At 45.9% G+C, this 27751-nt stretch overlaps 1 protein-coding gene across 3 annotated transcripts in view; it reads left to right on the forward strand.

The window, feature by feature from the left end:
• Positions 1 to 27751, forward strand: part of LOC144153907 (glutamate receptor ionotropic, kainate 2-like) — a 62447-nt gene that overhangs the window by 24984 nt on the left and 9712 nt on the right. For 2 of the 3 annotated variants that reach the window (XM_077685658.1, XM_077685659.1), the window contains 8 exons: positions 245 to 423; positions 2865 to 2918; positions 4616 to 4786; positions 9204 to 9359; positions 10363 to 10467; positions 21988 to 22104; positions 25687 to 25890; positions 27314 to 27675. In XM_077685658.1, the coding sequence (XP_077541784.1) occupies positions 245 to 423; positions 2865 to 2918; positions 4616 to 4786; positions 9204 to 9359; positions 10363 to 10467; positions 21988 to 22104; positions 25687 to 25890; positions 27314 to 27675 (1348 nt within the window). The remainder of the gene's footprint in view (positions 1 to 244; positions 424 to 2864; positions 2919 to 4615; positions 4787 to 9203; positions 9360 to 10362; positions 10468 to 21987; positions 22105 to 25686; positions 25891 to 27313; positions 27676 to 27751) is intronic. The other variant, XM_077685660.1, reaches the window with a different exon arrangement.

A 27751-nucleotide genomic window follows, 5' to 3' on the forward strand; every position in this document is an offset into this window, starting at 1 on the left:
GCTTAACGATGTTCCAGTTTGGTAGACAATTCTCTGAATTTCTGCATATTTTGATGTTCCGGTTCCCCGTAAATACATAACTCTAGTTTTCGAACTGTCTTTAAAGCATGCTTACTTTCTGGAATAGGTATTCCTATACTGTGTTTAGCAACGCACGTACAAACTTTTTTGGGCTGAGCACACTTTCTTTCACACACGAGAACGGAAAGTTACATTCTTCCGTATGCTTTCTTCCCAACTGTAGGTTTTATTTTATTAAAGGATGTACTCAACAATTCATTTGCCCAAAATCACAGCGTTTCACTGGTCCAACTCAACCCGAAGCTATCGTTCATGAAGATCATGAAGGATATTGGAGTCACGAAGCAGTTCAACATTATTCTTGATATCAAGACCGAGTCACTTCCGGCGCTTTTTCGAGAGGTAAGCTGCGTTTCTGTGGTATTCTGGGGTAATCATGGTAATCACTTCTAGAAAAACGCTGAACTTCCAGTCCAGTTCCAATTTGGTTTAACAAACAGATGAAACTTTTTATCACACATGTCGGCCAGTGTTGTTACAGACTTGCAGTAGTGAAAGCACTGGATGCATTTTATGCTAGCGCACTCTTCAGCCCACCCATTACACGCAACTAGGGCTTGCGCTCTTCACTTCCAAGCAATATTCTGCACGATATTTATAAATATACCGCGTGATTAATTAAGGCGACAGGTTTATTTTAATAGACGGTTAAATTTGCGTGAAGACCACCTCTACGGTAAGGTTACACTCCCAGGAGGACACCGAATGTGGTGGTAATATTGATGTCGGTTGGATAGCAAACTAAAACTTAAGAATTAACTTTCTAGTGGCTGAAGTAAGCAGTCAGGTTTGTATTGAAAATTTAGACGCAATCGTGTTTAAATGCAGCTTCATTTGGCCGAGTTCTTCTAGCTTATTCTTACTCCGAGATATCGAACTGCGACGTTTAATTGCCGAACGGATTAACTTTGATCGTCCTGTATAATGTCACGGTATCAGCTTAAGTAGGACCATTAGAACAGCACAGGCGCTCTAATAACCGTGGCGATGTGGTCAATCCAGCTTACGTTAGGGCGAGAGAGAACTAAAAGAGCCTAAGGCGAAGGCCCTTGTACTGGTGCTTTTGCCCCTGCGGCGTCGCCATTTTGGCTCTCCGTGTACTCAGTGGAGCTTAGTCATATATACATGCATGAAAACGAGGACACACGCCAAAAAGGAATGGTTTTTATCGTTTCTACCGGGGGACCGGCCTTCGTTGGAACAGAACTGACCTTAGAACACAACAGAGCGGCCTTCGTCAGAAATGACCTTGGTTAGCTTCTGAAGAAGGCCGGTCCTCCGCCCGAAACGTTAAAATCCATTCCTTTTTCGACGTGTGTCCTTTTTTTCGTAACTCTGACCGGTGTCCAAAAAACTGTTTCTTGTAACTATAACATATACACACACCGCGAAAAATAGACAGAGAGGGGGTTTATTTAGGGGCCGGCATTAGGCTCAATCAGTATTTAATTTCAGTTCATTTCATTCAGCATTTCAGTTGTTCCACCCTGACTTTCGATATTTAAAAATACTACGAAAAAGAGTTTGTAATGTGTACATCCTCTAGCCCATTTAGTGAATTTTGATCAGCCTCTTTTTTCTACGCTACGTTCACAAGGATGGGCTAGAAACGCTCAGCAGCGTCTTAAACATTTCACCAAATGATTACGGTTAGCATCTGAATTACTAGCCTCGTTCTGAAGTGACAATAGGTCTCCTGTACAAGTATCAATGTTTATCTCACATTTTCTGATAAGATTTTATTTCCAGTTTTGCATCAAAGGGCAAAACTGCGGAAAGTAAGGCAAAAGGTGTTGGAACACCTGACGGAGGCCGACCCTCGCTTAAAAAGGAGAAAAATACCCAACTACAAAAATTTTAAAAATATATAATGAAATTAGAACCTAAACTGTGTACATAATAGGTTTAAAAATGTCAAAGCAGAACTTGCATTATAAGCTCAATGTTGTCTTGATTACAAATGAAAAAGACGGTAAATAGTAATGCCAGTAAGCATTTAAAGACAATTACTGAATTTTGTCCTCCCCTGCTTTGTCTTCGTGAGCTAGAATTTTCTGAACACGTTTTTTTTAGTTTGTAAGCTTTATATTTAAAACCACATGCCACATGACGTGAGCGAACGTTTGCCTGAAAAAAGTCGAACTACATAAAGAAGAAGAAAAAATACTGCAGTAGCTATAGCTAAGGAAATGATGCGCGTTGATCAGGTGCATATATTGCATACAGATATTTTGCCAGCGCAACCCCGAATTGTCTGAAAAACGATACGCTATCCCCTAATAGGACATCAAACAATGCAGTGAAAGTGTGAAAAATGATAAATTTGTACTAGTGTGAATAATTCCAGATAAGGCACGAACAAATCTTTTTGCGTTTCTATCACCCCAATTCTACACTTCTAATGGGGAATTGAATTATATTGCTTGGCCAGGAATTCTGATACCTTTAACAAAAGGGTAAAAAAACGACTGCAGATTTTTGGAGGAAAACTTTCCTTCGTTTAATTTTCGCTAAGAACAGTTACCTACGAGATCATAGCTGACCTGCACCAGAGGATTGCAAAATTAAAAAAAGATTGTGACGAAGCATGTATAAGTGTTCTGCGAACCTTGTAGGGCAAAAGCTGTTAGTTCCGGTAAGAATATTTTCAGTCTCAGTTACTCTTCTTATTATCGAAAACGGATTCTAGCGTCGTTGAGCGGCTGGACAGGAACCATGCGCCAATAATGCTGGGTGTAGTGTCACACAACTACTTACTGTAATAATTCTTAATTCCCTTACAGGCAAGGGAAGTAAATATGATGACTTACTACCACAACTACATTATTACATCACTGGTGAGTGTGAGCATGCGACCTGAGCTACTGCGTTTGTGTCCTGCTTGTATCAGGGACTTTCAATGATGATAAATGATAAATCCGATGACAATGATGGTGACACGTAAGTAGAACTTGCAAAAATTTAGGTACCACAAATGTCACTTCACAGGCTGCGCAATTTACAAGTCGACGACCCAAAGATGCCGTGCCAGTGAAAGCCTCTGTTTGTAGCTGAAGCGTGAGCAAAGCTACTCTCTCGCGCACAACTGAAAATCAGAATCCCTTAGTTCTTACAACAAAAAGCTTGCCAAGACATTTCTCCTAGAAAGGTACGGACAATAAAATTTCTAATTTTGCGTACGCAAATTTGTTGGGTTGTAAAATGCTGCCATATTCGGGCCTCGTTTTTGGTTTTCACTATGCAAAAAAATTGAAATCGCTTGTTTGCCTTTACCTCCAAGGTATATGCAAGTGACAAGCAAGCGACAACAAACATTGTTGAAAATTACATAGGATCAGAAACATTTAACAGCGCAGTTACAAGAAGGCAGAAGTGATTGATTGATTGTATAGCTTAACGCGCCGACGCAACGCAAGCGATGAGGCGCGCCGTAGTGGAGGGCTCCGGATTAATTTTGACTAGCTAGGGATCTTTAACGTGCACCGAACTCTTGTATACACGAGCTTTTTTGCTTTTCGCCTCCATCAGAAAAGCGGCCGCCGCGGCCGGGAAACGAACCCGCATCCAAGAAGGCAGAAGGGATAAGAGACGTGTGTGTAATCCGACACTGAAGAAGTGTAAGCCAGGAAGTGCAAAATAGCTGCATTTGGAGCAGGAAGCGGAAAAGTTCATGCACACTAGTTGCTTCGAGGTGTGTTTTAGGGCGTTCTAGTTTTTTTTTCCTCGGCCCATATGTTGAACATTACGTGCTTGCGTAATAAAATCTACATGAAATTGCTAAGCAGATGATCCTGCAGTCTCACGGAGACCTCCGTTGTACATTGGTGTAATTTTTAATAGGCTTTTCTAAGTTGTCCATGCTAACTACAGAGGCGACATTAAAAAAAAGTGGGGTGAAATGCTTTGAGCCCCTATATGGCTAATTTTCAGTTGTACAAAACATTATGAACTCAATACTACGCTCAGTGCGAGTTGGGGAGGTTCTGCGGTACCGGTATACTTTTAAGTATACTTCTACCGTAGTTTATTGATTATATTTTATTGAAGAGCCCGCGTTATCACGAAATCTCCAGAATGGCTTAGATCACTCGGGCTCATGGTGCTACAAAGCAAGCAGCAAATTAAGGCTCAATACTAGTAAAACCCATGGTCAAGTCTTTAGCTTTCTTTAGCTAATTTAGCTTTCTTTACATATTACGTCTCGAAAAATACCAGGTGGGTTGCCGGAGCTATCCATACTCGAACATTTCCGAGATATTGAGGTTGTTTTAAAAATTATGCACCTCTCAAGTATTGCGTATGACGTCGCTCAACGGGAAAAGCGAAACAAAAGAATTCATAGTTGCAATTTTGAATCATTGGGAGCCTTAAAGGTTTTCGCACAATTCTCTGCCGTCACGGTTAAACTGTTATTTATGCTGCTGTAGCTTATGTTGCAGGAAGTATGTTTCAAAAGCTTCTGGATTGGGAACTTTCGTCATTTTGTTGATATGCTGCCATTCAGACTGCATTGCTTCCGGGCTTGTTTTTTCAGGACCTTCATACGCTGGACCTTGCCGAGTTTTCAAATCTCCAGGCCAATATTACAGCATTCCGTTTGGTCGACCCAGACCGGCCAGAAGTTATGAACGTTCTCCGAGACCTAAAAATTGGACGGGCGCTTTGGAGATACGGAGGACATAACCATTCCGAGCCCCACGTTGATGTAAGTAAACTTCTTGCTTCTTGTAACTGAAGGGTATCGGATTCGCTGCTCACCTTGTATAATTCTTTTATAATGGCGCTGCTGTGAGAAAGAGATAGAGAGAGATGAAACATTTATTGAGCTGCTAAGGTAGGAGTGAATCCTTAGTTCAGGAAACCACTTGCTGACCACGCAGTCGTTGCTCTGATGATGTACCGACAAACTCGTCGCAAGCGTAAGGTTTGACTCCCAACAGTTTAGAAATCTGATTCTAAGCAAGGTTACAAAAGGAAGCTCTGATGAAGGGAGCAATGACTTGTAATTAAAGCACCCGTAGAGCGCAGCTGAAAGTGAATGTGTTCTTGCGTGCGCTTAACCCACGTAATCTGTAACGTGTAAATGTATAACATGTATTTACAGTGAAGTTTCAGTCTGCCAGCTTCCCCGCCGTCTGTCTGTTCGTCTGTCCCCCAATTATTCATAAATACGACTCCTGAATCTGCTGGCCAGAGTGGCACTGATCCACAAACAATTTTGGGCCACTGGTTAATAATCGCGACCACCAGTGCACCAAAGTTCTGTCATGTATCTGTAACCCAGTGTTTAAGTAATTACTGCAGCGTGACCGACGGGTAGGTCACTGAATACTAAATTGAGACCCACAAATCACTAGTCACCGACCGGTGACCACTGATGGCCACTGATGTGTCATGTGACCCACAGGACGATTATAGAGCGGGTGGTGGATGAGGCACTGCAAGGGTTAGGGGAGAGTTATTAAGGGCTTAAAGAAGATAGCGAAAGAATAAAAATTCTGGGAACTTGGAAGTGAGCAGGTTGATGGAGCGAGCTTAAAATGACGAATGGGGGAGAAAAAAATTGGCCGCGTATCTGCTCCTTTCGTTACAAATGTCCACAAAAGACGATAGTCTTTGCCGACATTTGCCAAGTAAATGCTTCCCTTCACTTTCCCGCTCACCTCTCATGCTGTTCCTCTTCCGTCGCGCTCCTCTCAAGGTAAACTCGCTAAAGTTTTGCTCAAGTCGATTTAAATTTACCGCGTTCCACTCCTCCAGGGCGGGTGCCTCGATGCCAGCGCTGCCATACGGCGGAGACGCGCGTGAATTGAGGCACCCTACTTCAATGCTTATACTACCGCGTTTCCCTAGTCCACGTGCGTTCCAAGCAGAACGTGGAGCTTATCTAGTGCAACCGTTCGCAACTGTTGCCGCTTGATTTCTAAGAATGCCGCCAGAAGCTATAGTGGTGCGGTCGACACCAGGCGACGGCGGAGTGAATTTTGTTTCTGCAGTGGATGTAGTATTTCATCTCACAAAAAAAGCATCTATGATTTCTTATAGAAGAACACTGCAAATATCACTTGTGTATTATGTTTTTGTCCTATATTTGCGCAATGTGTTGTTCTTGTTCAACAATGTTGACAAGTATGAACATTACATTGGACTTAGACGGGCAGATTTAGCTGTGACTATATAAGACTATTGCGCAGGCCTTGTTTTACTTGGGCCGGGTAGCTGAATCGAGTCACAGACAGACAGACAGTCAGACAGACAGACAGACAGACAGACAGACAGACAGACAGTCAGACAGACAGACAGACAGACAGACAAAAAATTGGCCGCGTATCTGCTCCTTTCGTTGCAAATGTCGTCAAAAGACGACGGTCTTTGTAGACATTTACCAAAGAAATACCCCCTTTGCTTTCCCGCTCACCTCTCATGCTGTTCCTGTACGGTCGCCCTCATCCCAAGGTAAACACACTAAAGGTTTGCGCAAGGCGATTTGAATTTACCGCGTTCCACTGCTACAGGTCGGGTTCCTCGATGCCAGCGCTGCAGTACGGCGGAGACGTGCGTGAATGGAGGCGGCCGACTACAAGGTTTATAGAACCGCGTGGCCGTGCTCCACGTGCGTTCCAAGCAGAACGTGGAACCTAGCTAGTGGAACCTTTCGTTGCTGTTGCCGCGTGATTTTTCATATGCCGCCAGTAGGCAGCGCTTTTCTGCAGTAGATGTAGGATATCATTTGTTATCGAAAAACCAAGCATCCATGAATTTTTTAATAAAGGAACACGGTAAATATCCCTTGTCTACTAATTTCCTGTCTTATATTTGCGTGATGTCTTGTTCTTGTTCAACAAAGTTGACAAGTATGAACATTTAAAGCGGGCTTAGACGTTTACATTTGGCTGTGAGTATATAAGACTATTGTGCAATATAAATTCTACTTTGGCCGGGTGGCTGAATCGAGTTACAGACAGACAGACGGACAGACAGACAGACATACAGACAGACCAAAATTTCTGGGTTTAAGTAGCCTAAGAAAGACTATCGTCTTTAAAAGTCATACAGACAGACCAAAATTTCTGGGTTTAAGTAGCCCAAGAAAGACTATCGTCTTTAATACCGGAATACGAGGATAGGAAAGGAAAATGCTGCGCAGAGCGTGAGTTTCTTTGGTTGGAGGGCCGGAAGGAGGTAAAGGTAGGAGAGGGCAAACAAAATCATTTTTGACTGCATTTGTAAAAAAGCGAGCCAAAATTGCGCACGCAACCTTTTGTACAGGCGAACGATTACAATAAAAGATGGACCATTTGCGAGAAAAACATGAGTACGAAGTTTGCCGAACGTCAAATGTCTCAAAATTCCAAAGCGATTTTTTTTCTCGGCTACTAATGATAAACATCCAAGCGGTAAAGGTGGTAGGAGTGTACAAGAAGGAAACCTATTTCGGTGTACTTCATGCAAGAAAAAGAATGCTGTGGAGGTCGATGGGAGTTTCCGCTCAGAATGGGCTTATGGCGGACTCTGCTCCAGTACCGACGATGCATCACGAAACATTTAGTACGACCTGCGCAGCTCACCTAGGCATACTGATTCTTTATGGGAAATTCATGGCATAAAATTAAATACAGTTGAAATGAAATCAAGGTGGCCCTGCGAGTAAACTCCATGTGGCAAAAGGTACAGATTACTGGTGGAAAATCACAGTAAACACGCAAAACTTGGGGGTAAAAGAAAGAGGCAAAATCAGGACTTGGATAAGCCGTTGGGAGAATTGTGAATAACATAAATTTGATGCTGAAGATTTTAAAGCCTTAGGAACACCACTACACTTTTCTCAGCTCGCGAACTGTTGGTTTTGTCTTTAACTTTATTAATGGTATTACTATGGATTCTCACGAAAAGTGCTTGGTGAGGGATCGAAACTTCATTCTAATGACTTCGCTGCTCGCAATTATATTTCGAGCCATTCAAACCAGGTTTAACGAAAGCCAATTCCACTGAATGAGGTAACCATTTTCTAGAAGAAGGCGGTGAATCGTCTTGGTAAAAAGTTCCTAAATTGGTCTGTAGAAAACCCAGGTAAAAAGCGGCAACATAACTGTTTTTCCGCTACATTTATTATCGCGGTTCCTGCTTGTCGGTCATTTATGCACAGGAGGAATTTTTAATGCATACGGTAATAAATTTCGTAAGCAGAATAGGTCTGCCCTTGTCGCGATTTGCTGCCCTCGCGATCTCTCTAGTGAAGTGATCTATTCCAAATAGTCCATCAGGCATTAAATTGCAACAGGCGGTAATTATTTGCACAGCTTTTATCTATCGCACTTTCTCGCTCGCGCACAAGCATGCGCGATCACAAGCCTGCTCGCGCATGCTTGCGAGGTGCACAATATGTTGGCGGTAGTTCAAAAGGGCTTGCAGTACACTCAGACAAGAACACACAAAAGAACACACACGCACACACAGTACACTTGCGTCGCTGTCTCAGCATTTTGTAATACCTTTTGAGAAGTATTGCCAACTACCCACGGTACCGTAATTGTAAGCGTTTGTGTTAGGGGTGAAGCCTCTTTGAGGCTGGGGCTGTTGGCGTCTCCTCTGTCATCCGTCGCCTTAACCGTCGTCCCATGTAGTCACGGTACTAAAACACGGGGACACTCGTTGACGCCTCGCACTTGAGCGCTTCGTAACGCGTACTAAGAAAACACCGAAATACTCGTTTACGCCTCGCGCTAGAGACATTCGTGCTTTAAAGAGACTTTTACAGCAAAGCTGTAAACCTCTACACCCCCAACGGTTTTGTCTTAGTTGGCAAAAACGCCAAGCCGCCAAGAATACACTTATACACTGCATGCTTCGCCCGCCCCCAGGTTTCACGTTAGTGCAGATGGCCCGGGGTTTTTATTTATTCGGCAACAGCAATAAACAGTGTGTGATGATCATATGCAATTTGAGCGCTAAGAACAAAAGGCAGATGAAAAGATGGACACAGAATGATCGCGCTGAAATTCAGTCAGGCAAAGATAGCCCACTTGCAGTTTGTAGTCTACAATGCAATTGGCCAGGCATTGTGTTAAGTGACATAGCATTGGCAAATGCAACGCGCTCAAAGCGAAATCATTTTGTCGCAGACAGCCACTGCGCTCATGTACGATGCAGTGACACTCCTTGCGAATGGACTGCACAACGCCGACCGGATCATGCACAACCTTGATCTGCAGTCCCTGAACTGCGATCAACCGAAACCTTGGAAGCACGGCTCTTCCCTGCTGGATGCCATGAAAATGGTAGGTGTGTCAGGAATTTATCAAGTGGTTTGTAGAGTACGCGAGATGTGAATTTTTTTTTCTTGATTCGCCTGTTCGTATACGGTCGAGTACAGAAGTGCCGAGATAGTTTACAGTCATCATCAAGCCGTCGGTACTAATGTTAACTCCAGCTTTCGGAGTCTTTTTTGCGGAGTCTACTTGCTGTCATTTCTCAAACTAAATCTGTCTGCGATGTCTTAACGCACCTTAATTTCTTTAACCATGCTGTTGCAAAAGCCTTGGATACTGAAACTATTTCGCCCTTCTTGTACCCGCTTTTAAACTCCCTATTTTTTGTAGCAAGGTAAAAACATAAAACAAAAAATATTTCAAGGAAATTGTTTAAAAGAGATGGAGACGAATGATGGAAATGTTTTTCACACGTTTGTGTATGTTTCCCGTCATTAGTCTTCGTCTGCTTGAAACATTCAACGCAGTTAAAGATATGTCAGTACCACCCCGCCCCTTTCTTGTCGTTGTAAAACGACGAAAGTTAAGAGCAAACACCGTGATACCTTCCGTAGTATGAGCCCCGCATCTGCTTGTAACGACATTCAATATACGATAACGTTACGGTTGTGGTAAATAGAAACCTTAGCGGAAAATTTCAGCTAAAAAACGCCAAGTAAAAGGGGTGAACGTTCAGTAGTGGGCCGAACGTGATGACAGGGGCTACACATCGCAAGCGATATGCTTAGCGTAAAAAACACGCGTACTAAATAAATTTTTGAAGTTTTTACTATACGCGGAGCACACAGGGCGCTTTACCGCCTCACAACCCCCGTGATTTTCTCAGAACGGGACCAGCGTACAGTATTGGCGCAGACGAGAATTGATACGGTGAATTATGGCACTGCACAAATATAGAAAAGGTGGATGGTGGCACTTTTTTGCATTAGATACGTGCAATTTGGCCTCATGGACGTTCCTCTGCCGGTCACCTTGCTTCAGCCGAGTTACTTTATTGGCTGATGAAACGCAGGTGACAGTCAAGGGACTGACAGGGGAGGTCCGTCTGGAGCAAAGTGGAATTCGCGAAGATTTCTACATGGATGTTATTGAACTGAAGTCAAGAGGACTGACAAAGGTGAGTATTTTGCGCACACATCGACTTCGTTGCACGTGCTTCCGCAAACATAATTTGTCTGCTAAGTTCGTTCAATTTATATTTTTTTCGTGGGCATTTATTGGTTATAAATAGGTGAGTGTCCTGCGAAAATCAACGCGGCATCGGTTGAAATTATACGTCAAAACGACCCCGACCGATTAATTGTCGGAAGCTGTAACCTTTTTGACGTTGGTTAAAGCGCAAATTTGTGTTCCAGCTTATTATTGCGGAAATTTTGCGCTAGGTGCGTTCAATGATACGCTGAGAAATTAGAGTGCTTATAAGATCTAAGGAGTGTATTAAAATTCTTGATGTCTATCCCTAATGTTTCGACAACACGGCAAACCGTGATACTCATTAGAACATGCGTGCTGGCGCGTACTTTCCCCTGTAATCTCCACAGTGGTGCTACCAGTCTTCACACCACCTGTCGAGCAAGACTACCGCATGTTTTGTATTCCACCGGCAGAAACAGATTAGCAAACTAGCTTATCCCGTCGACCAACGTCAATGATCCCTAATCATCATCATCATCGTCGTCGTCGTCGTCGTCAGCCTATCACGCCCACTGCAGCACCAAGGCCTATCCCATAGATCTCCAATTATCCCGGTCCCGTGCCAGCTGCAACCAATTTATCCCCCCTAACTTCTAGATCTTATCTGCCCATCCAACTTTCTGCCGCCCCCTGCCAACATCCCCTTCTTTATGGATCCACTCTGTTACCCTTAATGACCAATGGTTATCATTCGTTCGCATTACATTCCCTCCCCGCCATTTTCTTCGTAATTTCTACTGATATGCCCTTAACACGCGTTTGTTCCCTGACCCACTCCGCTCTCTTCTTGTCCTTTAATGTTACACCTATCGTCTTCCGTTCCATTTCTGGCTGAGCCATCCTCAATTTAAGTTGCACCCTTTTAGTGAGGCTCCAAGTTTCTGCCCCGTAGGTGAGTACCGGTAAGGTACACCTGTGATACACTTTCTTCCTAAGGGACAATGATAGGCTTCCAATCACTATCTCAGAAGAATGCACTCCAACTCATCCTTATCCTTCTGATTATCTCTTCCTCATGGTTGGGATCCGGGGTCACTACTTGGCCTAAGTAGATATATTCTCTTACCACTTCCCCTGCCTCGCCACCTATCTCAAACCGCTGTGGTTTCCCGAGGTTATTGAGAATAGACCCTTTGCAAAAAGGTGGAGAACACTGAGAATTCAGCGGTGGTAACACTGGTGGTGAACGCGACGACGCCATTAGAAAGGAAGCAGGTCGTAGCAACGCCGTTGCGGTTGCACGTTTTCGCCCACGGCTTCACGAGTCTGTTGCCCTACGACGCGTACGGAATTACGTGGACGGTGGACGGTAGCTACCCCATAGAAACTCTGTGCTCGCAGCCTTTTCGCTTCCTTTCTAATGGCGGCGCAGCGGGTGCACAGTGTTGCCAGAGTGGCTTGCTGCTTTTCCGCCAACGATTTGGCCATTTTGCAAAGGGTCTATTACTTTAGTTTTCTGCATATCGATAATAAAGATATCGAAATACGGTGATGTGCATGGTAAGCAGCACGGAGATAAGCGCAAAGGTTTAGCTTCAAAAGAAATACTACGGGGCAGCCAAGTAATTCTTGTCATGTGTAAATACGAGAGAACAATATGTCACTGAGTCTGAGGTTGAGTTAGTGTTAGGTTTCGGTAAATAAACGTCGTTTAGCCTCAGCCGGCCACCTTACACGTTTTGCTGCATTACGATGTTTTTGCACTTCGACAGCAGTCAACTGCCGCCGACTTCGCCCTCTCCGCTGTTCCACGTGGCTCTGTGGATGCCCTGGTGTTACCTAGTAACGCCCGCTGGTTTTATTCGTGTATTTTCAAAACACGTTCTATGAAATGCGTCGTAGCTACTGGGCAGCAGAAAGAGCACTCCTTACTGGGCAACATTTGTGACGCACGGATTTTTCAACGCATCGCAGGCAACGCAGGTGATTGCTGTGTCATTCTACGACTTAGAGGTTTCAGAAGTTGAATGTAAGAGGACGTGGCTGATGGTACATACCACACTAGTACCATCATCATTGCATAGTTGTTCAGATTTATTGCCAGTTGAGGGGTTCGGTGGGGACAGCTTTTCTATAATGGGCACAAATGCAGATTTTTTATAAAAATTACTCCAGTAACGGCGGGCCATAAAGACTAACACACACCGCTTTTAGCAAAAACATGCTGATATAACACATTTTTTTAAAGGGGTGCTATCAAGCAGTGTGTAAAACACTGAACCAGCCACGCCCTTTTAACCGCAGACGCTACGAGGACAAAGCCGCCTGCGTTTCGGGCAGGACGTTTGCTCTCGCTATCAAATGTGACACCGCCCCCCTCCCTGTAACCTGTCACCATATACAATGTATCGGTATGCGTTACCTCGGCAGAAGAGGTAGCCATAGCCCTTACGCTCCCCCGTTGCCCCCCACCCCCACGTCTAGACGTAGACATCACCTCTGACAACCAACTGACAATTTCGGAATTAAATAAAATGAGGCCCTTGTCCCTGCCCTCTAAATTCCTCTCGCTAATACCCCTCCGACCTGTGACGCTGGTGTTCGGGTTGGTATATTCGAAATAAAAAACCACAATGAAATCAGTATAAACGCAGCAAGAATATTGACACGAGGCACCGACAGACGATAACAAACTATGTGGTTATGGGGGGATTTGCCACAGGTTAAACAAACGGGGATTGTGCGACGAGTTCCCGTGGAAGAAGAGGACGAGGTGTGATGGTTGTGCTTCCCCCAGTGCGTACCAGCGGCACCCAGCCTCTTGCATTTTGAATGTTGCAAATACATTTTTCTATGGCATCCTCGCCTCGTAACATCTTGTGGTGAGGTGCGGGGCGTTCTGAGAAGACGGAGCTTCGCAGTGGTCGCCAGATTTCGTTCACCGAGCTTCGCTCGGACGATCCAGCGGCTACTGCAGCCATGACAACCCCGCTTCGCAACGAGGCCCCAGCCGCTACTGCCCCTTTGACAAGTCCCCACATCATTTTGTCGCCCCCCCGGAACCCTCCCTTCTTCTATGGCACGGTTGACGAGGATGTGGAAGACTGGATCATGATGTACGAGCGCGTCAGTGGCCACAACCGCTGGGATCAGACCATCATGCTCGCCAACCTGTCTTTCTGCCGCAAAGGTACGGCCCAAACATGGTTTCTCATGAACGAGGCACGCCCTCACCAGCTGGGACGTTGTCGAAGGAAACCTCAAAGCCATTTTCGGGACGTCCGCTAGTGGGCAGCTCACAGCAAAGACCAATCTCGCTTCTCGCGTGCAGAGCCCCACTGAGTCCTACTTCGCGTACATCCTTGACGTACTGGCCCTTGGTCAAAAAGTTGACCGACAAATGTCCGAGGAAGACAAAGTGCGACGCGTTTTGAAGAGGATAGCGGACGACGCTTTCAACCTCCTGGTTTATAAGAACTGTGACAAAGTAGACGGTATTATCGCCGAATGTCGCCACTTTGATCAGGAGAAAAGCCGTCGCATCGTTTAACATTTCACACGACTTCCGAACACGGCTGTGACCTCGTCGTGCTCCAACAACGTATTCCCAACACCAGCTCAGTTCCCCTCGACAGGGGCAGCCCCGACTTCAGAAAATGTGACCAGAATAGTGCGTCGTGAACTTGAGGCTATGGTTCCAGCCGGGGTTCAGCCTTACCAACAACCCTCCAATGTGCCTGCTGTATCTTTGATACAAGTCGTTGTACGCGACGAGCTCATCCATCTCGGATTGCAGCCTATTTGCACCGCCACTCATCCGAATGATCGCCCTGTTCCTTCCTTTCAAGCGCCTCGACGCGACAGTATACCGCCGCGCTTCCGGTACCGCAACCCACATTAATGGAGGACGCCCGATGACCGCACAATTTGCTTCAACTGCTGCCGAGCCAGCCACGTCGCCCGCTACTGCCATAACGGCTCGTTCAAATCGCGCCCGACCAAGTTCTCCCCGTACACCGACGAGGGAAATCGACGCTTCCGCACTAGCCGCCAGACGCCACCACACAACTTTTCGAATTCTACCGACACTCGCTGGTCCGTTCGCTCGCCGTCACCGCAGACCCTTCAGTCCCGTTCGCCCCACCGCTGTTCCTCGCCATACCCATGCTCCAACCAGGAAAACTGGACGATGCAGCGCCCAGAGGTACCGCTGCATTTTCCCGGCGACCTGAAAATCCTCTAACAACGCTGCCTGTCGAAAAGAACTTTTTAGACGTTAACGTTGACGGTGTCCCTGTGAGTGCGCTGATAGACACAGGGGCGCAGATGTCCGCGATGAGTGCGCAACTTGGCTCCCGCCTGCGCAACGTTTTGACGCCAGCCACTTCTTGTCTCCGAGTCGCTGACGGAGGAACTGCTGCCATCGCGGGCATGTGCACTGCACGCGTCACGATTGCTGGTCATGATACCTCTGTCCTGTTCACCGTTTTAGAGCATTGCACCCATGACCTCATCCTCGGCCAAGATTTTCTGTCGGCCAATTCTGCGCTGATCGATTGTTCTCTCGGACTCGTCCACCTTGACCTACCCCTGTCGCCAATCACAGTCGTTGAACCCTTGCCCCGTCTGTGCTGCCTCAAAGACACCCGTTTGCCACCTCAAGCTCTTTCTTACGTACCCGTGTGTATCTCCCCCTGTTCCTGACGGCGATTACGTAATTTCTCCAATACCAGCCGTTTTACTGGAGCGCAACGTGACCCTCCCCCACACAGTCGCCACGATCCCGCAAAATCGGACATCTCTTCCCTTCCTAAATTTCAATTTTTCTACCCAACTTCTGCCGCAAGCCATCACTCCGGGCCTCCTCTCCGCTTTAGAGGAATGCCACGTTTCTGCATTGGCCGTCGATTTCCAACGAAATACTGGCCTTCATATTCCGTAGGCGACTGCTCCGACCGAACCTTTCGCGAAAATGTTGGCTCCAGATTTGCTGCCTGCCCAAGCCGATCAACTCCGCTGCCTCCTGGCTTCCTTTTGGGACATTTTCGACCTGAACAATCGCCCTTTAGGGAAAGCCTCGTCAGTCACCCCCTGGATCAACACCGGTAGCGCAAGCCCCATTCACAAACGCCCTTACAGAGTCTCTCGTGCAGAGCGGCGAATTATCCAACAGGAAGTGGATAAGATGCTAGCGAAGGACATCATTGAAAGTTCTTGCAGTCCATGGGCCTCTCCAGTAGTGTTGGTGAAGAAAAAAGATGGCACATGGCGGTTTTGCGTCGATTATTGACATCTCAATGCAGTCACAAAGAAGGACGTGTATCCCCTCTCAAGGATAGACGACATCCTTGACTGCCTTCACGGCGCTAAGTATTTTTCATTCATTGACCTTCGGTCTGGATGTTGGCAAATCACCGTAGATGAAATGTACCGCGAAAAAACCGCCTTCATAACACCGGATGGTCTGTAGCAGTTCAAAGTGATGATATTCGGCCTTTGCAACGCTCCAGCAACATTCGAGCGCATGATGGACTCGCTGCTCCAGGGCTTCAAGTTGCCCACCTGCCTCTGTTACCTGGATGACGTTATCGTATTTTCTGCCTCATTTACTACCCCCGTCGAACACCTCTCAGAAATTCTAACCCTTTTCCGACGCGCCGGACTTCAGCTGAATTCCTCCATATGCCATTTCTGACGTCAGCAAATCACGATCCTCGGACACCTCGTCGACGCAAAGGGGGTTCGTCCCGACCCTGATAAAGTTCGCGCAGTTCAGAACATTCCGGAACCGCGGTCGACGAAAGACGTTCGAAGCTTTCTCGGACTTTGTTCGTATTTTTGATGCTTTATCAAGAACTTTGCTGATATTGCTAGACACCTCACCAACATCCTGAAGAAAAACGTTCCGTTTTCGTGAAGCTCGGAGCACGCTGTCGCTTTTACCAACCTTATTTCCGTACTCACCCACTCTCCGCTTTTGGTCACTTCACGTTGACCCTTATGCACCCACAGAAGTACGCACAGATGCCAGTGGGTACGGAATCGGAGCTGTCTTGGCGCAACGACAGGATGGTCTTGAGCGGGTTATTGCCTATGCCAGCCGCCTCCTTCTCCGCCCCAGAGCGCAACTACTCCTTTACGGAACAAGAATGCCTCGCCCTCGTGTGGTCTGTCGCCAAGTTTCGCCCTTATCTGCATGGCCGCTCATTCACAGTCATAACAGACCACCACGCGCTGTGCTGGCTTCCTTCGCTAAAAGATCCGGTAGGCAGGTTAGGTCGATGGGCATTGCGCCTACAGGAATATACATTCGACATAAAATACAAACGTGGACGCTTGCACCTAGATGCTGATTGCTTGTCTCGCCATCCGGTCGACCCACCAGACGCTGCTGACAATGACGACGCAGTCTTTCTGGGTGCTATATCTGGACTCATCCACATTCTGGAAGAACAGCGCCGCGACCCAGCATTACGATCGATCATCGACATTAACTCTCACTCACCTGACACGTCGACGGGAATGTTCGTGCTACGGATAACGTTTTGTATCGCCGCAATATCCGTCCTGACGGGCCGGCACTTTTGCTCGCTTCCCTGCGCATTTGCGCTCCACTGTCCTCCAGCAGCTTCACGACATGCCTACTGCTGGTCACCTCGGCATTTCTCGCACGTATGAACGCGTACGCCAGCGTTTTTTCTGGCCTGGCCTGTACCGTTCCGTCCGCCGCTACGTCAGTTCTTGCGATCAGTGTCAGCGCCGCAAGACACCAACATCGCTTCCTGCGGGAACACTACAGCCACTCGACATCCCGCAGAACCTTTTTTCCGGGTTGGCCTGGACTTGCTTGGCCCGTTTCCCCAGTCGACATCGGGAAACAAGTGGATTGGTGTCGCTACGGATCACGCCACACGCTACGCCATCACGCGTGCTTTGCCGACTAGCTGTGCTACTGATGTGGCAGATTTCCTTCTTCACGACGTCATTCTCCAGCATGGGGCTCCACGTCAGTTGCTCACCGACCGTGGCCGTTGCTTTCTCTCACAAGTCGTTGACGACATCCTCCGGTCCTGTTCTACTAAACATAACTACAGCGTACCATCACCAGACTAACGGACTTACCGAACGCTTAAATCGTACCTTGACCGATATGCTTTCCTGCTACGTTTCCGGTGATCACCGCAACTTGGACGTCTCGCTGTCGTACGTGACGTTTGCCTATAATTCGTCGCGACAGGATACGGCTGGGTATTCGCCGTTCTACCTCCTTTATGGCCGTGAGCCCTCCCTACCACTGGACACCCTCATGCCTATGTCGGCAGACCAACCCTCAGTGCCATCGGAGTACGCCTGGGACGCTATTGCTCGCGCTGAACACGCTAGGCATATTGCCCGAAACCGGCTTTGTTCCTCCAAAGCTGATCAGAAAACGATTTATGACTGAAGACATCGGGTGGCGCACTTCGCTCCGGGATTCCTTGTCCTCCTGTGGAAACCTACCCGCCGTATCGGCCTTTGTGAAAAACTTCTGCCCCGCTACTATGGTCCCTTTCGCGTCTTGCGCCAAGTTACCGACGTAACGTATGAGATCTCCCCTGTGGCGTCGACACCGGCGAGTCACGCTGCTTCTACAGACATTGTACATGTACGATTGAAGCCATATTTTCCGCCGGACGCTGTAACCCCATAGCGCCGTGACGGCGCTCGTTCCGCCGTGGAATAATGACACGAGGCACCGACAGGCGATAACAAACTATATGGTTAGGGGGGGATTTGCCACAGGTTGAACGAACGGGGATTGTGCGACGAGTTTTCGTAGAAGAAGAGGACGAGGTGTGATGGTTGTGCTTCCCTCAGTGTGTACCAGCGGCACCCGGCCTCTTGCGTCTTGAATATTGCAAATACATTTTTCTACGGCATCCTCGCCTCGTAACAATATAAATTACGGAGCAGTAAAGCTTAGCACATTATGTTCAAAATCAAGCACCAGTACTAAGGACACATTTTAGGCCTGCAATTTATTGTCGCGTAGTGAAGGCAACGTAGTTTTCTTTGGGGGACAAAAAACTTGTGCTCCGCTAAGAACGCAAGAGACTAAGAGGCGGCGACAGAGCGGTCTACAATGGGACGTGCACAGCCGTGTCTCGAAGGTGGTTGCCCTGCGAGCATTTGTCCTTCGGCGCTAATTCTTCTCGAACTATTGACTCATATCTAGAACATTGGCGAGCAAAGACGAACATTCTATTCTAGTGATGACAAGCGATACACTCTTCCAAGAAAGAGACGAAAACGCGCGTTTCACTTGTAACTTGGACTGTAGTGGCGGCGGGTACCGCCGATGAATGATTGAGTGCACATCGGAACAAAAGATCCTTTATTCCAAGTTGCGTATGCTTATATATACTTAAACAACACTGGCGCCACCAGCGGCAGTGATCGCGGAACCGGAACCATGTATACAAAAAAAAAATTGCTGCGGCTTAGCTCACGTAATCTTGGATATACAAAGCAAAAGCTTGGCTTAGTCTGGTTGAGTCTGGGTTTCGATTGGTTAACCCTTGATGTAGCTGTATTGCTTACAACTGCTCAAGGTCGTTCGGTCCCGTGCAACGCTCACAGAATTCATTCTCTGCGAACGCGTCTCTCAGCGAACGATGCGCAAGATGAGTCACATATCCCGATACGACCCTGAGGCGCATGCGCGGAAGGCGGCGGTTTTTTTGGTCGGCTGCCCATCAGCTGAGCGGCTGCTCCCGTATCGTCTGCAGCCGATAAGTCGCAAAACGATTTAAAACGGGGCTTTTCGCGCATCACCGACAGCGGGCCCGGCGAGTCACGCGATGCGCTGCGATGGGTGGGTCGCCGGGGGTGTGTCTCCGGTCAAATGCTTAACTTGCGCATCCTCCGCAAAGAAGAAAGTAGTAAAAAATAACAAGCGTTGCTTTAATCATGGCCTCCGAGATCACCCCGCGCGCGTTTTGCTCCGGCAGTCCAATTAGGCCGAGAGCCATGGCCGAGAGAACGTAAGTTGAAAAAAGGGTCGTGGCAGCGTCTTTCGCCGCACCGCGGCGCTCGCTTCCTATGTATCAACTAGTCCGCTGCATGTTGGCGCGAGCGAGGAAACGCGCGTTTTCGCGGCTTGCAGTCAAACTGCGTCGAGCAACCAGCTTTAAAATGACAGGTAGAAGAAAATAACCAACAAATATCATACGGGCGAAGCGCAGTCGGTTCTGGAACTCTCTGCGGCGGTTTCGCGTCCAAGTTTTTATTATTTTTTTAGATTTCGTAATGTTTATTTACACGCGGTGCCTCTGAAAAACCCTTCACGTCCTCACCCAACCTCATTCACAAGAGTCGCGACTTGCATAAGCATCTGTCGGATAAATGCAACATTAAGGTTGCTTCCGATTGGTATGCATGTCACGATAGATTTGTTGCCGCGCCTTTCCAAGGCAGGTTTAAAAAATCTTAATCATGCAACTCCGACACAAACCAACCGTGATACATTCAGACACCACCGTTCATTTCAATTCAGTGCCAGTGAGTATTTGCGAGGGTTTAGTTAGCGCGCTTTGTGAACTAATATAGCGCATTTGCGCGACAGTTAAGAAAAGCTAATCATGGTCTGCAAAAACTACACGATAAATCGCAGTATATAAAGCTGCATAATAATCACGGGATGTGCGACTTATTATTTGTCTGTATTTTCAATTGAGAAAGCTTTTTTGCTTTTACACCTGTACGCGCAGCTGGCTCAGCTAGTTTGGTGGTTCCATATAAATTCAACGAATAAATGTGCTAACTCCGCTATTTTTTATTTTGTATGATCACTTTTAAAATTTGTTATTTTTTATTTTTGTGGTCTTTTCGTTTTCAAGTTCCATTCAATTATTTAGGTTCATTCACGCTTTTTCAAGATATTAAACATCGTATCGTGCCAATTATCCACCTCTGTAAAGCCAAGGGTTTACCCGGTTGGTGGTTTTCACGATATTATTGTACATGTTTTCGTAGTTCTTTTCAGGGCTTTTTTATTTGAGTCTTCCTATTTTGGAGGTCCATTAATGCGCATTTTTTTATTTTGTAAGCTAGCTTTCATCATTTTATTTCTGCTTTTGGTTTTTTTAAGATTCCGTACTACCAATCGTCTCAGTTCACAGTATTTTAACGATATTACACATGTTTATGCGGAAATGCAGGGCGTTATACCTTGGTCAGTTTTCATGATTTTTTTTACTCTTGTTTCCGTCGGTAATTTTTGTCAGAGCTTTTTATTACATTCTTCGCTTTGCGCGGGAGATGTATAGAACTCAAGTTTCCTTTTAGGTTTTGTATTTTTTGTTTTCGAGATTCAGTTCGATCAATTCTCAATGTTCGCGCTATTATGCATTTCTGTGCAAATGCAGGGCGTTACAACGTTCGTCTGTTCGCGCGATTTTTTTATTCACGTTTTTGTCATTATTTTCGCTGCTACTTTTTTTTGCATGTTTTGTGAGTAGCTGTATAAGATTTATATTTTTGAATTTGTGAATATCATTTCTATATTTCTAGTTTTTCTACTTTATGTAGTTTTGGATTTTTCTAAAGTACATTCGACTAATTATCTTTATCAACGCCTTGTAGCGATCAATCAAATTAACTCCGTCACTTTACATTTCTGTGGAAATGCAGAGCTGCACATTTGGTGCCATACGTGGGGCACTCGATGGTTATGTATACGTTCGCTGTAGAATTATCCAACAACGATAGGCTGGTCTTTTTGTAGATACGAGTGTATGCCTCATGGAATTAAACGTATATTACAGTTATATGTTGGCTTTCGCTCCACGGAAGAGCGCGAGGGAGCAGTGCAGTGGTCACTTTAAAAATCAATCAAGATCGGGGGCTCGACCAGCAAGTGCGGAGGCCTGTGCTTTAAAGTGTCGAGTTCTTGCCTGTTCCAATGAAGGACACATCCATTACAGGCGTCCTGTGTCAGAATCTTCGGCAGGAGCTGAGCACAAATGCTGCCAATAAACTCGAAAATACACTCGTGCCACGACCGTTCACGTGCCGCATACACAGCGGCCCAACGGGTTGAACGGTGCATTCGATGCATTGGTGCACACTGCGGCCTGCTGGATCGCGGGGGAAGCAGCACGCTTACAAAATTTGGCTGGGGCGCGTGGCCATTGGCACGGCCGGAGCATAACGCGCGCGGGGAATCTCGGAGGCAATGCTTTAATACACAACATAGATAAGACAGCAGGGCGCGGCCAGGCACGGGTAACAAAACACGCGAATAAATAAACGAGAGGATATAGATTGCGTCAATATTTTTTGCAAAGAAAAAAATTTAAAGAAAATTTATGCGTGCAGCATTGCACTTATACCTGGCTTAATAGCTTTACCACATCGCGCCGGAATAAATATGAGAAGTGAATAGCATCCGCACAGGACGAGTTGGGAGATCCGGTACTCTTGGTATACAAAAAGGCTAGTTGCGCCATTTTTTTTTCTATAGGTGGCAACGTGGCATCCAGTCAAAGGTCTCTCTTACTTTGGCAATTACACTCTGCTTGCGGAAAGGGAATTCACAGACAAACTGGATGGAATGACCTTGCGGGTGACTACTGTAGAGGTGAGTGTGAGTACTTGACCTGTCGTCCCGAGACCCCATTTTAAGATCCATGGGTGTTTTTGATTGCTCATGGTGCATACCCTCTTGCACCCGGCATCGTAGAGTACTGGTGACGGACAATTCCACTGACTGCGTGACCCACGTGGCACAAGGCAGGGGCCCAAGCAGAAAGCGATGATCACGTCTAGTGACGGTTTCACACACTGCTGCGTCGATGCCTTCATTTGGTAGAAGTTTTGAATACAGAATATGCGCTTGAGTAAGAAATAACTGATACGATGCAGTTTTATTTTCATGTATACAGGGCAGCAAAAAACAAAACAAAAATATAGTAATTGGATGAAAAACGTCATCAGTTAATATGTTTATCGAGTACCTCCTTCTGAAGCGGATGCTGCGTAGCTTGCAACTTGAAACCGAGATGCAGGTTACACTTCTCAAAACAAACAAAGAATTTCGCGTAAAATACGCCCGCAAATACATAGAGTTTACTGCAAGAGAGAATGATTTAAATTCCTATATTCAGGTTGTCTATAACCGTGTATGTTTATATTGCTCATCGTTTCGCAACAATTGCACTTGTACTTCGTAGCTGTTATAATTTGTTCGCTAGAAATAAGAGTAACGTTATATTTCACTTGATGCGAATATTTGAATGAATTGAATTGAATTGAATTGAATTTAACCCATTAGAAAAATTAAACTGATATATGACCTGCAATGCATCCCGTTTTGAGCGACATGTTTGCATTGTGGTTGCACTTGAGGTCCTAGAGTAATTTCTACCCTTTTTCCACAAATGTGAACTCTATTCCTAGACATGAAACCCTTACACGAAGTGCAACAGCTTGGTTATATTTCGACAGGCGCTTCTTCAAACCACGGGTGTCCGAAGCGATGTATATGTTCATGTCTGCTGAACTGGGTGAGACTTTTAGGCGACGTTGCACCATTGAACCGGTATAGTACCAGAAACATGCTGTCTTCCATAAACAGCGTCACAAAGCTATAAAAAAAGCAAAATAAAACTAGACAAGTGGCTAAGACCCCATAATGTTTCTTCGTATGGTTTCAGAAAATTTATGGGTGTAGTTTTGATGCAGTGATCACCCCTAAATGTCCGCAAGTGAGCAACTATATATACTTTGTCATTAAAGAAATGTCCCCAGGCATTTTATCCTCCACCTGTTTTTCGCGTTCGCTATACTGGGCTTGAGTGCCCTGCAAAAGTTTATCAGTTAACACTGTCTCTTCTTTCCATAATTATACCTTAGAGGAGTTTTGTTAGCATGTTTTTCCGTTGTGGACCCATCACGCGACATAGGAAAAGGCAGTTTTGTTTTACGTAATATTAACAAGTGGAGCAGTGCCATATTCCAGAAAATTATAAACTTGCGGAAAGTTCCGCCCTCAGTTTCGATTACTGTGCACCCTATTCGCTTTCATTTATCTAAGCGAAGTTCACGTGAATTTCAGATTATTTTGCATAAAACTCGAACTAGGCATTTCTAGTTGCATTGTAGGTGCGTCTTATGCTTACCCTCCACCCTTGAAGTTGGCCTAAAAAGCAGACCAAATGCGCGAAAGTAAAGCGGAAGATCAAGATGATAACGATTTCACGTTCTTCCAGCCTTTGGTAGCAGAATGCTTTACCTTATACAAGGAATCAAAAATTGCGTTATTCGCAGGCAAGAACAATATTTGCGTTGGTCAGGCCTTGAACTTACTAGCTTCACTTTTGTGAGCACACGCAAGGCACATTAGTAGAGATAAGTAGTCACCCAGGTTACAAGCGCACGTAACTCCCGGAGGCCGTGTTATGGCGATCAGAGCATCGGCGGGTTGTATACAGGCAGAAAATTATCGATAACGCTCAACCATGCATTGGATAAGTAAAAGACCATGCATTGGATAAGTAAAAGAGCAATGCTTTATCTTCAACACCTTACACTGCAATCGGGGAATAGAGCGAACATTCACGAAGGATTCAACGGGACACATAAAACTAAAGGAGTTGCTTGTATGCGCGCATGATTTTCTACCGGGCTTCGAAAAATGCCGCTAGGGATAAGGCACTAGGATTTAAGGGTATCACAGAGGAAGTTAACTTCAAGGCTGTCGAGGGGACGAAAAGAAGATTAGAATGCTGGTGGACGAAAAGCAGAGAGGGGAATATTGCCTAGGACAGTTACCACCTGTAACAGGGAAAAGAAAGTATTTCGGGCCTAATAAGCTTTAGTGTCTGCCATAAGCAGCGCTATTATTAAACCAAGAGTGTAAAACATGGTTTTATTAGTCCTTTTTGGTAAGATGATATGTCATCACCCCGCTTCAAAGGGGAAACCAATAGGAATCATCATCATCATCATCAAGGCGCTGCATACATAAATAATATGATAACACAGTTGCTGGCACGACCTTGGTGAAAGATGTATCGGTTTCTTAAGAAGTGTGTAGATATGTTTTCTTACGTAACTTATTTTCATGTGTGTGGATGGGGAGCAATATATGAATGCCAGAAGGCCAAAGGCTGACGGCATACGCTATTAGAACACCGGACAACGAAAGCAGCACTGGGAATACAAAAAAGAACAATATTTTTGCGTTTCTTACGCCGAAACAATATCTGCAATATAAAAGGCGCCATTTTGGAGAGTTATGGATTAATTAGCACTGGTTGGCGATGCCTAGCTAGCGCAAGAAAGCTAACGCATTATGGTGTTTTTTCGCCTCCTTCAGAAAAACGGCCGTGGACGACGGGATTGAACCCTCATCCTAGGTATCAAAAGCAAAACATATTAGCTGCGAATTCACCTTAGTGGTCAGGGATTTATTATAGCGAAGATGACGAGATAAAAAAAACAGAACAAGTTTACAATAAGCTACTTTTTTAACGCGATCACAGAGCACACAGAAACGCTTATCTCAAGTTTCCTCTGTACAAGGAAAGTGTAGCACTGGAGGGAGGAAAGAGGGAACTAAGGATTTTCCCTCGTTGGATCCTATGTCAACTAATAATGATGGGGTAAACGACTATGAGAACCTGTACAAAAAACTCCGAGAAGAAAGTGCGGTAGAAATACTAAGGACGAAAAACCCGACGCTGTGTCAGGTTGCCAAGCGGACATGGGAAGAAGGAAAACGGTTTATCAATCGTGTGGAAAGGAAGCTAGGGGTACGTTGTTACTGCAAAGAGGCAAAAGAGGTGCAAGGATATAAATGAGCTACCGAACAAGAAGCCGGTATTCATGGTATTCCGAGAAAGAAAACGAATAAGGGCAAAGTCGGCTCGGGTAACTTCATTGATTGCCGCCATCATTCCTGTGGGATAGAATTAAGGCGAAGGGGCTCGAGCTAGTCGAGCACGCAACTTTACTTTTGTTCACTGGCGTTGCTGATACGATACCAAAAAAAGGCCTTTAGAGAGCCTGTGTACTGAATCCCGGCTGAAGACCTTTCCCCCAGCCGAGTTCATTCTTGGCGCCACACAAAGACGCCAGAACCTTTCCGCTACCTGGAATGGCTTCGGAGGAAGGTTTCCGTGAACCGACGTCATTGAGGGTGCTCTTTTTGTGATTGCAGAGCCGCCCTTACACGATGCTGCACCCAGAAAGTGTCAACGTGACTGGAAACGACCGTTTCTATGGCTACTGCATTGACCTGATAAAGATGCTGGCGAAGGAGATTGGCTTTAAGTACGAGTTCTACCTCACGGCAGATGGCGCATACGGGAGTCCGCAGGCCAACAATGAGTGGAACGGCATGATTAAGGAGCTCCTAGACAGGGTGAGTTCCAGACACGTGCGACGTTTTTACTGTACAAAACAACATCACCAAATAACCTTTTCCTCACAACTGACAGAGGTGAGTCTACAATACGAAAACAAAATATTGTAAGTAACCAATGCTCTTTGAATTGCGATTTGATCTCACATTTTTCACCCCAGCAAGTCCTAATATGCGCTTGAGTATTCTTCCTAATTTTATAAATGAAAATCCAAAAGTCTAAATTACTATCCTAGCACAAGAGCAAGGTGCAATAACTGCATGTTAACCCTCAGTTTTCCTCATTATTAGCGGCAACAACCGAAACCTGGAGTTTCATTTTATGCGATTTTTCGGGTCTATAGCCGGAAGAGAAACATAAGATGAAACGCAAAAGGACAGGTTCCTTCGTTTCAGGGTGGTTAAATGCCAGTGAAGTGTTTTAGGCGTGTTTAATTTTATAAAGCAGATTTACGACCATAAGAAAGTGCTCGCACTACACCTCAAGAAAAAATTGCCGCGGAAATTTCTGCCAAGATATTCAGGTACAACGTGACTGAGCCAGCGCGTGCAGAAAACTGGCACTTCTACAGGGTAGCAGAGTGGATACCAAGCGACGGGTCTAGAAGAAAGGTGAGGGCAATAGGACGATGGAGGGATCAAATCGGGAAAGTTGGTGGTCAACATTGGACTCGAGCGGCACGGTACAGGAGCGGTTGGATGCCAGTGGGAGGAGCTTTCGCCCTGCATTGCGCCTAAGCTAGCTGTTGATGATGAAGATGGAGAAGATGATGATACCTACTGGCAATTACGGTTAAGTGTTTTCCAAATCTACTTGATTTTAGTTGGAAGAAGCCTGCTTGTTACTCTTTCGAATGCACCAGAAAGTCGCCGGGTTATTTTATATTAGGGGGGGGGGGGGTCGTTGACTGCTACAAACTAATGAGAGCTAATGCATCATAATATGTAATACAAATAATACAACCCAACCATTATCATATGCCATATCTGGGTCGGTAGCACACTCTTAATACACATAGTTTTCAGTACATCTGCATGTGCATCTGCAGTCATTCCATGTACTGCAAGGTTAGAGCCAATAGCCAGTACTCTCCCAGAAGTATTGTTTTATTAAAAACAATGTCAGCGAAAGAGTGAGCTGTAATTCCAAACGCCTTTACTTCTCCTGCAGAAAGCGGACACGGCCCCTACAACTAATACTACTCAGCCATTATCATATGTCATATGTATCGTCATCTAGGTCGGTAGCACACTCGTAATATGCATATTTTTCAAAAGTACACCTCCATATGCATCTGCCGTCATTCCATATACCGCATGGTTAATGCCATTCGCGAGTAGTCTCCCAGAAGCGTTGTTTTATTGGGAACAGCGTAGGCAAAAGAGTGAGCTGTAATTCCAGATACCTCCACTTCTCCTGCAGAAAGCGGATGCGGCCATTGTGGACTTGACAATCACGTACGAGCGCGAGCAGGCCGTGGACTTCACCATCCCCTTCATGAGTACTGGCATCAGCATCCTGTTCAAGAGGCCCGAAAAGAGCGAGCCTTCGCTCTTCTCCTTCCTCCACCCGTTCTCGGTGGACGTGTGGCTCTACATGCTGACCGCCTACCTGGGCGTCTCGCTGCTCATATTCATCATGGGCCGCTTCACCCCGTACGAGTGGGTCGCCCCGCACCCGTGCGTGCCAGAGGAGGGAGACCTGCAGAACCAGTTCAACCTTCCAAACAGCTTCTGGTTCACCACGGGAGCCATTATGCAGCAGGGGTCGGAGATCACGCCCATGTAAGCGGTGACCTCAAGTTGTTCGTAGCATTCATTGTAAAACGGCCATTTAAGCAGCTCGGACCATCAGAGGGTT

This window comes from Haemaphysalis longicornis, unplaced genomic scaffold, assembly GCF_048455015.1.
Source record: "Haemaphysalis longicornis isolate Haplotype H1 unplaced genomic scaffold, Haemaphysalis longicornis Haplotype H1 scaffold_9, whole genome shotgun sequence".
Classification (NCBI taxonomy): domain Eukaryota; kingdom Metazoa; phylum Arthropoda; class Arachnida; order Ixodida; family Ixodidae; genus Haemaphysalis; species Haemaphysalis longicornis.